This window comes from Protomyctophum parallelum (genome assembly GCF_964188405.1).
Source record: "Protomyctophum parallelum genome assembly, chromosome: 11".
Classification (NCBI taxonomy): Eukaryota; Metazoa; Chordata; class Actinopteri; order Myctophiformes; family Myctophidae; genus Protomyctophum; species Protomyctophum parallelum.
The window spans coordinates 38,954,072-38,965,584 of NC_139707.1; the positions used below are offsets into that span (position 1 = coordinate 38,954,072).

Genomic DNA, 11,513 nt, shown 5'->3' on the forward strand with positions numbered 1-11,513 from the left:
TGTGTGTGTTTCAGAGTAACACAGTGCTCCATCTGGACGTGGTGACGGGGGCTGTGCGGAGGCTCATGCTGTCCCCGGAGAGCGAGCCGTCCACACCATCCACGCCCAAGACCTCCAACTGGTGGAACAGCAGCAAAAAGGAGGCGCAGGTCCGAGCATAAAGTTATAATTACCAGAACTAGGAATTGGAGCCCAGGCCGATGCCAGGAGTTCTGATCCTGGAGAGCCCTAGACCAGTGGTTCTCAAGCGTATTAATAACCCTCCCAAGAGTGTTCAAATAGAACCAAATGGACCAGTAAAGGTTACGGATTACTGGATCCATTTGGATCCCCCCAAAAGGAACCCTATAAAGGTCGCTGCCTGGGCCTCACTTTGAGAACCACTGCCCTAGACTGGTGGTTCTTCTCAACCTGTGGCTCAGTCAGGAGGAGTCCCCCAGGGCGGTGCCCACATATTCTTTTCCTCCACGTCATCAGTGCCCTATAGCCTGAGCTAACGCTATAGACCTTTCTGGCCTAGATGAGAGGGTCGCGGCTCAGATTTGCGCACACCCTGATTGGTTCACCGATCTGTCCGTAACAGCCCCGGTCTGAAGCAGAAACCACCGCTTTTTTATCACGGAGTGGAGTGATTTCCACACAGTCGGCACACGTTGTTTTTTTTTCTTAGACTGTTTGGTGGGTTCTTCAGCCATTCTCAATCATTTTCCTCGCATAGGCTCGTTTGAAGTTCCACTGGTAATGATTTCCCCACGGTGTTATTTTGAGGGGTGCACACCGCTCAGAGCCCCGACGTTACATCATTTGAGCGACGCCTAGTACGCGGAAGGGTTGACACCCACTTTTAGGCCAGTGCAGCCCATGCGTAAATCCAGGCTTTTCATTTTTCGCGCAGACGAAATTAAAGCCTGGGTATATCGAGGCTATCAGTGCCCATACATACCCTAGGTCTTTTTGCCCTTATTGATAGTTAAGTAGTCTTAAGTATAGTTAGTGCCTCTAATTGTGAGCCCTTGTTATTTTGCAGGCTGCTCATAAGATGTGCTGTGACTTCTCCCACAAGAACTGGCTTCTGTTCTACAAGGAGGATGGGTGAGTGTCTCTGTCGTTGCCATGTGATAAAGCCTAGCGCACTCTGCAGCAGTGTTGTTTTCGTCGACTAAAACTAAGACGAAAAATGCTCGTCGACTACCTTTTTCCACTGGCGAAAACGAAATGGAAACTAAATGAAAACTAAGCTATGATGACTAAAACTAAGACTAAATATACTGACAATTTCGTCAACAAATAAAAACTAGACTAAAATGTTAGGAAGGGACTAGTGGACAAGAGATCCAGTATAAGTCATTTCACAATAGTTGCATGCTGAAAATAGCCGATCTACAAGCACTGCAACGCATTTTGCGTCATTACGACGGCATCAAGGCCCGCCTAAACACATTTTCGACGAAAACTAAACTAACACTAAAATATCCCAGGTGACTAAAATGTGACTGAAACAAAATTAAAACTATTCAAGAGACTAAGGGCCGATTCATACTCCTATTTTACCGCTGTTTCGGCGCTGTAGTGCCGAAATGATTTCGGCTCGTCAGAAATTTTCAGTAGCACCGAAGAGCCGACTTTAGGACGGTACCCGCCCCCCCGAACCTCAAATGACGTCACATTGTAGGCTCTACAGAGCCGAACCGACTTTTATTCGGCTCTAAAATAGGAGTATGAATCGGCCCTAAGACTACAACTAAAATAGAAATTTGCTGCCAAAAACAACACTGCTTCTGCAGACCGTACCATTGCTACAAAAAACATTGCTGCAATAGTCTGTGTGCGTGCGTGCGTGCGTGCGTGCGTGTGTGTGTGTGTGTGTGTGTGTGTGTGTGTGTGTGTGTGTGTGTGTGACCACAGCAACCAGCTGGAGGTGCTGGATGTGCTGGAGGGACGGGTCCACTCCATCTCTCTGCCCATCAACGTGAAGGCTGTCTTCCTGGTGGCAGAGGACCGCTGGCTACTGCTGGAGAGCAACACCAACAAGTAAACAACACACTCTCTCTCTCTCTCTCTCTCTCTCTCTCTCTCTCTCTCTGCAGCCATCAATCATGTCTTTGCTGTCTGGTGGAAAGGAAACCTCATAGGCCTATGTCCAAAATATATATTTTTTACTGTCAATTGGCTGAGGCAGAGGCTGGAAATTGCACAGGTGAAAGGAGTTGGCCTCATTAGGCCCACTGGCAGAGCCTGACCCAGGTGAAAGGAGTTGGCCTCATTAGGCCCACTGGCAGAGCCTGGCCCAGGTGAAAGGAGTTGGCCTCATTAGGCCCACTGGCAGAGCCTGACCAGAGCCTTTTGTGGTGGTTCTCTCTCTCTCTCTCTCTCCCTCCCTCTCTCTCTCTCTCTCTCTCTCTCTCTCTCTCTCTCTCTCTGTCTCTCTCTGCAGCCGTCAATCATGTCTTTGCTGTCGGGTGGAAAGGAAACCTCATTATGTCCAAAACGTATTTGTGTGTGTGTGATGATGCTGTGTAGGATGACGAAGTAGGGCAAGAATGTACGGAAAAACATAAAAAGTTAAAATAAGGAGATAATAGGTTTCTCGCCCCGACACCAACAATGTCTTTCTTTCTCCATGTACCTGTCTCTCCTTCTCTTTGCATCTCCCCATCTCATTAGCCACTTCCTGCGCCCCTTCTTTTCTTACTGTTCGTCCATCATCCGCCTGTTCCCCTCAAATCTCCTCGGAAACATTTTCAGAGTTTGGTAAAGGGTTTTAAGACGTTGTTGCACATGGAAATCATCATCTGCAAACCGGGTGTGTTTGTTTTTGTCCACCAGGAAGTTCCTGCTGACCAAGCCCATGCACATGGGAGCCGAGGACTCCGGAGTGTGCCAGCTTCACAGCATCAGCGAGGACGCCGTCACCTCCGGGCATGGAACCAGCTCTGGTACACCCATGTTTTAACCCATTTAGGCCTGACGTCGACGTTTTAAAAATGTATTTTTTCCGGAAAAAAAACATGTTTCTATGTCAGTTGTTATCAAACATATTCATGTCAAGGAACCCCAAATATTATATGACATTGGCCGCTGACCCCCATCTGAAAATATGTAGTTCCAGGGACCCTCTCAGTAGCAAAATTTGAGTTAAAAACTCGCTCTGAAAGAACATACATTCAAAGATTTCAGGCACATTTTCACGATTTTTCAAATAGGTTTAAAACAATAGGTTTAAAACACCAAAATGTGTGATAAAGAATACACCATCCTGGGATAGGTGTCACAGGTCCGTGGGTCTGTTTTTTACTGCTATTGTTTGTTATTCTATTATATAGTAGTTTAAACCAGTACAGAGCAGCAGATGGAAGAACTTCAGGGCAGTCGTTCCTTTCTTCCACAGCCCCGTCCCTGAAGAAGGGAAAGTGTATTCAATCTGTCGTCAGAAGTTGCATGACATACAGAAGCGACATGTGTGCCCTTCTGCACGGCGGTACGAGTTTTGAGACCGCTTTATCATTTTCAACTTTGGGTTCTGATTGTGGAACACAAGGAGAGTAGAACTGAGACAGAGGATGCAGACCTGGCAAATGAGCATGTTGGCTGACATGAGAGCACTCGCCATCGACCAGGGAGTGGCCATGGGCTGTCCCCGGTGGATGAAAGCCATAGCAAGGATTCAGTCCAACCCAGCGGTATCTGGAAACAAAAAGGACTTTGAACAGATGATGTCTTGAACTATCGTTTGAGGACAAAATGGGAAAGGGTGACACGAAAAATGTGGACAAGTGTACTCTGTTTGAGTCGAGAGCACTGGGAAGGAACTTAAAAGCAAAGATAACTTGTTTAACACAATCAGTCCCGGGATTCCTTCACAGTAGGAGCTCTGGGGTGCCGGGAAAACATGTCCGCTTTTACTCTGAACCCGGAAGCAATCCGGAGAAAAAAAACAGAGAAATATATTTAATAGCTTACCTTTCTCTCGTTTCTATTAATTCGCGAAATAATCGAAAGCGTTCATATTTTGAACGAGAGGCGGATGAGAAGTCAGAAATGAAGCGCTTAGTATATCCATCAGATCAAAACCACGGAGAGCGCCCTGGATTAGGAGAGAGACAAAGCATTCTTTCTGCCGCGGTAAACGGGAAGTAATCGGGCCTTAGAGTCTCCACTAAAAAATAAAAAAAAGGGAAAAATTCAGAATATTATTCTCTCGCCTGATATCATTGAAGCTAGGACGTGTACACAGTACACGTCATTGCAACCCGTCGGTTGGACGTGTAGAATCTGGACGGAACTTGTTAAGATGTAAATATCTAATAAAGGATTATTTGTCCTGTCATCTCATACATAAAATAATGTTACTGAATGTACAGACATGACATCAACCCAATTTAATTACCAGACAGACTGCACCCCTCAACCAGACCTCTGCCCCTACCATGACAAAGACCTCCATTCTACTTCAGGTCAAAGTAAAAACCCTTCACGCAAGAGTTTAACGCAGAGCACCTAGGATCGCTCGCTGTTATAATTTCATGTTTCATAATTATCCTCACTGATGTCATGAGTAATGTTCATCGAGCGAGGCGGAATGAGTGCACCGGGATCATAATTCAGAGAAATAACTCTAATGATCCTCTGATTCGCTAATTGGGGCCACTGAACTTCCTCAAGTACCCTGAGGAAAAATGATATTTGTTCCTGAGAAAGACGAGGGGCTGCCGAGATGAGAGTATTATTAATGCTGCACATTGACACTGTCTGGCTGTCTGGAATTGCTCTCTTAAGTGTGTCATTAAGCCACTCGCTCAATTTTCTCCCCACAAGTGTGGTGTCTGTTACATCAGGGAAATCAGCTGTACAAGATCTTTTTATATATACTAGACCTGTACGTGCCCGTCGCAGTCGGCCACCGGCCTACTTGGGAACGATGCAACTTGGGAACCTAATGATATATACGTTGTCATAGCACCCGTTTTAACTGTCAGCCGGTGTCCCACATGGAGATCTGTGTATGTGCCTGTGTGCCTGTGTGTGTGAAGACTGCAAACTGAAAAGTGTACTTGGCAATCAATTGGGCCCACTGGCAGAGCCTGATTGGTTGAGCCTCAATTGGCTGAGGCAGAGGCTGGAAATTGCACAGGTGAAAAGGAGTTGGCCTCATTAGGCCCACTGGCAGAGCCTGGCCCAGGTGAAAGGAGTTGGCCTCATTAGGCTCACTGGCAGAGCCTGACCAGAGCCTTTTGTGGTGGTTCTGGAGAACCGTAGGTCCGACCGACTCGATACCTGGCACTGCACTCCCTGTGGGGGTGTGGAAGGCTTGTGTCGAATGTGAAGTCAGTGGGTCAAACGGTTCTCGAGTTACGTGCATTACAACCGTACGCACGCACGCACATACGCAGAGACTCGGCGCATAGTAGGATATTCCTCCCAACTTGATACTTAGGCCTCTCCCTAGCCAATTCTCTCGCTCATTTCTCTCTCTCTCCAGGTGAGGTGTGCCTTCCCCAGATGCTGTCGTGTGATCAACTTCCCAACGAGAACCTGAGCGCAGCTCTGGACCAGAAGATAGTCTCCCCTAACCGTCTGCTGGCAGACACCGGATCCTATGCCACGATCATTGTGGGCTTCCCAGACCTAATGGTGAGCATACAGAAAGATGACTGGGTGTTCTTGAGTGCATTACTCTCTTAACCTTAGTTTGGAAGAGCTATTGCAAAGCCTGTTCACTCGCATTCCAACTTGGAAATTCCCCTGGGCAATACATTCTGACTAACAAGTCAAGACTCCTTGAATAAATTTGACATGGATATATATTATCATTCACATTTTCTATTTAGGAACATTGGTGAATTGCTTATAACTGCTTATGTGTTAAGACTTTGTTCCAACGGACACTGATTACATAGAAAAGCATCTTTTTCCACAACATTCAATATGATTGGTGGATTTTTTTTTATGCAAAGTTTTGTCGATTGGCCAGCTTTCCTGACATCTTTGTCCTCCATCTTTAGCATTTCTATGTGTACCTTGACCACAAGGCTATAGAGCGTCGCAGTCCCGCCCCCTACCAGGGCCCAGGAAATGATTATCCGTTCATTTTCCTCATAGACATTTCAAAACGTATTTATTTAAAGACGTTTACGCCGCGGACAAAGCCAACTCTTGCCGTGACAAACCATGACAACAAACAAAGAAAATTGGGCCGGACAAATAATTAGAAAGAAGAAAAAAACGGCAGGTTACAACACTTTTTTTTGTGGTTTTTCTTCTTTGTAATTATTTGTTTGGTCCAAAATATTGTGTTTGTTGTCATGAGTTGTCCACGGTGCAACCGTCTTTAAATAAATACCTTTTGAAATGTCTATGGGAAACATGCATTGGGATTAATTTCCTGGGCCTGGCGTCGTCATGAAAGGTGGCGGGACTGCGACGCTCTATACGATTATGTTCTTAGCGTAGGTAAGCAAATTTATATCTATTTTTAAGGGGTGCTAAGCCCCTCTTATATTCAGCTATTAGTGTAGATTTTCGTCTTACACAAACATTAAATTCACATTGACAATGAATGGAGAATGTACGTCATATGTGGACGAGCAAATCAACACGTGACATCGTGATGATAAGAGCGCCCCTCACTTCACACGGGTGTGATTCTTTCCTCTCTGGTCAGTCGCCTAATGAAGTGTACACCTATAAGAGGCCTGTGGACCTATCAGAGGTACAGGGCGGAGAGGGTGGAGGTCACATGTTCTACAGAGGGGGGCTCCGCTCCGGCCCCGCCAAACGAAGCAACTGCGTCAGTATGCTGTCGGCCAATCAGGTGGTCCGAGCTCTCCCACCCACCCAGGTGCCCTTGAAGGAAGTCTACCCCAAAGGTCAGAGTTCATATTGGTTAGATGTGAGCAAGAGTAAAACTACTGCTTACTTTAAAATAAAATAAACTACTCTAAATGCATTTGGAACTTTTCCACAAATTGTGAAATCACACAGATCAGGCATTCAGCATACATGAGAAGGCATGAATTATATTATTCTGTTCTCTTTTGTCACTTAGATGTCACCCCTCCCATGAGTGCGGCTTACTTGGAGGTGACAGACCTGAACTCTAAGAAACTCAAATACATTCCTGTACCAAGGTAAATAGACCAACTACCACATACTGTCCTAGCCCTTGATATGGATATTTCTGTATAATGATGGAGTATGCGCATAAAATGGACACAGACAGATGGGTGTAACAGGTACTCCGACACGGCTACAACGGGACACAGAACTCCATATACATGTATAGGAATAAAGATACACAGAGAGACAGAAATCTCCATATATTGACACGGGTACAACGGGTATTGCATAGCCGAGGTGGGGCTTGGATCTCCAACTTACATCGTTACCAGAACTCCATATATGGCCATAAAAGGGACACTTACATAATAACTGGGTGGGGCATGCATTTCCAACTTGCATTGTTCCAAGTAGGCCAGTGCCCAACCACTCTAATGAACACTTAGTTTTTTTTGTTTCATGTCATATGAAAGCAGGGAATCATAGCTTCAAATTGACATATTGGTTGTTCAGTTTGACCCACCAGTTTTGGAGATATGACTTATAGAGTGATGTCTTGCAGAAAACAGCGAGCTCAATACAAGATTAACAGATCCGAAATAAACCACAACCATATTACAAACAATACAAAACAAATTTAGAAAATAAAGATATAAAAAAACACTTCAAAAACATACAAACTGCTAATGGCAGTGTCACACTCTATAAAGAATAATAAAAGCAATCACATCTCACGCAAGCTGATATATCAGTCAATGACACTAGAGGGCATCATACCACTGTGCAAATACATTCATTTCAGCTCTTGGAGTAGTTTAATGATGGGAGACCAGACCTTTTGGAATTGGGGCTCCCTATTCGACAAGATTCATCTAATTCTCTACAAATGCAACACACCTTGACAATGTGATCACAAGAAAAGAGGAAATGTACCTACCTGGGTTGCATTTTAGAGGTTAAGCTTTCCAGTGAAAAAATGGCATCTAAAGAAATCAAACGTGTCAACCAAAGAACAAGATTTCTGTACAGGATCTCTTCACTGGTGGTCAGTAATAATACATTGAGGACTCTTTAGGTACTGTACATCCAATGTCACTTTGACCATGCCTCATGGTACCACAGTCCACAGCACCACACAAGGCTTCAGACATCTACTGCATGGCCTTCCATCTAGAACCCATTTAACCCCTGCTCATTGTATTGGGGTAGGATGGCCCAGGGTAGAAGACAGAGTACAGCAACTTGACAATGTCTACAAGATGCACTACACATCATTGATCAAATCAAAACAAATCAAACTTTATTTCTAGACAGGTCAACCAAAGTGCTGTACACGATCATGAGGCAAACATACAATCAACACAAGTAGCATAGCAAAACAAAATCAAAGCAACACAAACAGTACACATGGAATTGAAACCCTTGATACCCATGTACCTGTCTCTCACTACTACTTCACAATCAAGTCCACAATCACAACAACAGAGGGAGCTCCACAAAGTCACGTTCAATCCAGATTTGGCACGGACAATGGTTTCAATTTGTTCTCCCGCTATGCCACCAAAACGTGGAATGCCCCGTCAACAGCCATAAAGAAGTGAATCCCTACGCTCTTTCAAAACCGCTGTAAAAGCACACTTACAGATAGATGGCTGCAATTCGGAATCTGCCCCCAGTGAAGAGTCATGCTGACAAGAGCGCAATTACATTGTCTGCCGGCCAGCCAGCCGGCCTCCCATTTGCCAATTTTAATATATAGGATGCGAGGTATTAATCTTTGATACATAAATCGAATCGATTGGTTCGATATTCCACTGTTACGTTATTAGCTTACGCATGTTTCATGATAACTACTTTTTATGTATATGTATCGCCGTGCTTTTTGTTCTTGCTTAATGTAAGTCTCTCTGGATTAGAGCGTCTGCTAAATGCCTACATTGTCAACTGCTATGCTTGGTTTCGAGACGAAAGTAAAGTGTGCTCGGTGAAATATCTGTCAGTGTAGTAAATAAAAGAAAAGAGATAAATGAATCTGTGTGATAGTAAGAGGAAGTGGTGAAATGTACATGTGGCCGGCTGACGATGGATCTTTGTGATTGGCAGAGCCACGACCGTCTCGCCCTACACAAACTGGCTATCCAAGGTGTCAGATTCTGATGTGCTATTGGCCGGTCTGGGCTCCGGGGGCGTGGTCACAGTGGATATGGGCGGATACGTCAGACTGTGGGAGACGGGGCTGGAAAACCTGCAGCGTTCTCTGATGGAGTGGAGGAATATGATTGGGTCGGAGGACGGCAGACCTGTACAGGTAATTATATGTTATAGTCAATCTAGTTCCCTATGACATGTAAAACGGACCATGTGCATTATGAAGATACACTGTCATATCACCGGGATGCAGAAAGACCTTTTTTTGTGTGTTTGTTTTTTATCCCACAATATTTGCAACACATTTTTTTCACCCAGTGTCAATTATCTAATGCAGGGGTTTTCAACTGATTATGAACGAGGGACCACCACCCTGAATCAACCCTGGGACCACTGTTGTGTTGGGTGGCGATATGGGCTAAGATTAGTGCTTTTTGTGTAACTTGCTATGCATCCCTTGTGTATACACCCCACTGTTTCTCAACAAATGGTCCATTTACAATTAATCATTTCCTAACTATAACTAAAAATACACGCATGGATGCACCTGGGACGTATCCTCAGTGATGTATCCTGAGGTCAACGGGGTTTCAGGTCTTCCAACATCATACCCCTCACTCAGGCGACCCAGCCGGGAGTGATCAAGTCCTGACTTACGTCCCAGTAGCTACCCACAATCAGTCCCGCTAGGACAAAACCAGGGCCACACAATCCGTTGGAACTACTCCAGAACTACTCTGCCAGGGCTGGGAGGTACACTTCTGGTGCGTGCATGGAAGGACTATAGGCTCTGTGGGTTGTCTCCTGTCCGAGCCCCTCCTACGTCTCACCAGGTCCACTCCTACTAATAGTAATATAATATATACTCAACCAGATAATATGATGAACTCTTGAGATTCTAACTCCCTTTTTCTGTTTAATTTCTTGACCTCCGAGGCTCAGATTTGTCAGTAAACGACTACATGGACGGTCATCATAAGTCACTGTTTCTCAACTAGTGGAAAGAAAATGTAAAAGAAATCTGCAAATCCTACATTAGTAATTCCATGGTCAGGGACCACATGCAATACCGTCAGGGACCACCAGTTGTCACACTCCCTCTGCCAACCTGGGGAGAGCAACGGACTGACCTCAGGTTTCCTTCTATGCATGAGAAGTCCAAGCCGCTTCTTTTCACCTGGTTTGACGTATAGCGCGTGGAAGGAACACGTTATTTCAACCAGTTCCTTTCCCCTCCATCAGGCGCCCCGGCTGGCCAGGTGGAGGCGGTTTAGAGAACAGGATTACTGCATGTTTTTTGTGAGCGTATACCTACGCTAGGGGACACGGGGAGAACATGCAAACTCCACACAGAAAGGCCTGAAATACAAAGACTTTTGATTCATACAGCCTGTAATATCTCTGGAGGACCACTAGGTGGCAGTATTCTCTCAGAAATATTCACTTGTTACCTGAGCTTGACCATTTTTGTTCTCTCTACTGTAAAATAGTTTTTCCATTCAAATATATCTTATGACTCACTTTTAGGTCCCAAGTTACAGTTTGAGAAACATTAGAACAAATACACAATTTGTTTCCTGTCCTGGTGGAAAACTTTTAAGTCACCAAAACACCCACACGTCGCTTATTATGGAAAATGTCAATATATCCGTCTCCACTATTGCATTTGTCAATGGAGGGTCTTTGTGGTGATGATGTAATAGCTTTGTACTGACCTTACCATGGGTCAGAGTACATTCAGCCCAGTACACTGGGTACAGGGTTCATGGAACCAATATAGACGGCATTGTTTCGGCGCCCACACACACATCCCACACAGAGGGGATTTGTAGCCAGTGCATGCTTTTCCAGATATAAGACGTGTTGTTTAGGGATCTGTGCAGGCGTCCAGTTCCACTCAGGCTAGACAGTGACAGTAAAGTGGGGAGCAACAGTTGGGAGAACAGATACGTCACTGCGAATGCTGTTTGTGGACTTCAGCTCGGCCCACTATAGGCCGGGCAGCCTGGGCCATGTGCAGTCGGATATGGCACCTTCTGTCATGCTGTTGTCAGGTCGTATACGGTTGGGAAATACAACATGTGATATGACCCAATGGGCTATATTATGCACACATGCCATGTTGGAAAGAACTCGGGCCCCCTTCCCTACTTACTTTACTTCACAGGTGTTACCGCTGATATACTAATGAAGGCTCTGTTCCATTCTGGGTCAAACAGAGTCGGGGTGCTGCTATCGTGCTCACTGGAAACACTCTAGCTACACCAGTGGGTCTCAAAGTGTCCTTGAGTGTGTTCCAGATGGCCCCG

At 45.2% G+C, this 11,513-nt stretch overlaps 1 protein-coding gene across 1 annotated transcript in view; it reads left to right on the plus strand.

Moving 5' to 3' along the window:
- Positions 1-11,513, plus strand: part of vwa8 (von Willebrand factor A domain containing 8) — a 102,546-nt gene that overhangs the window by 53,768 nt on the left and 37,265 nt on the right. Inside the window, exons 30-37 of the mRNA XM_083775906.1 lie at positions 15-149; positions 1,028-1,092; positions 1,906-2,031; positions 2,827-2,936; positions 5,480-5,631; positions 6,662-6,866; positions 7,046-7,127; positions 9,160-9,364. Coding sequence (XP_083632032.1) covers positions 15-149; positions 1,028-1,092; positions 1,906-2,031; positions 2,827-2,936; positions 5,480-5,631; positions 6,662-6,866; positions 7,046-7,127; positions 9,160-9,364 — 1,080 coding nt within the window. The remainder of the gene's footprint in view (positions 1-14; positions 150-1,027; positions 1,093-1,905; positions 2,032-2,826; positions 2,937-5,479; positions 5,632-6,661; positions 6,867-7,045; positions 7,128-9,159; positions 9,365-11,513) is intronic.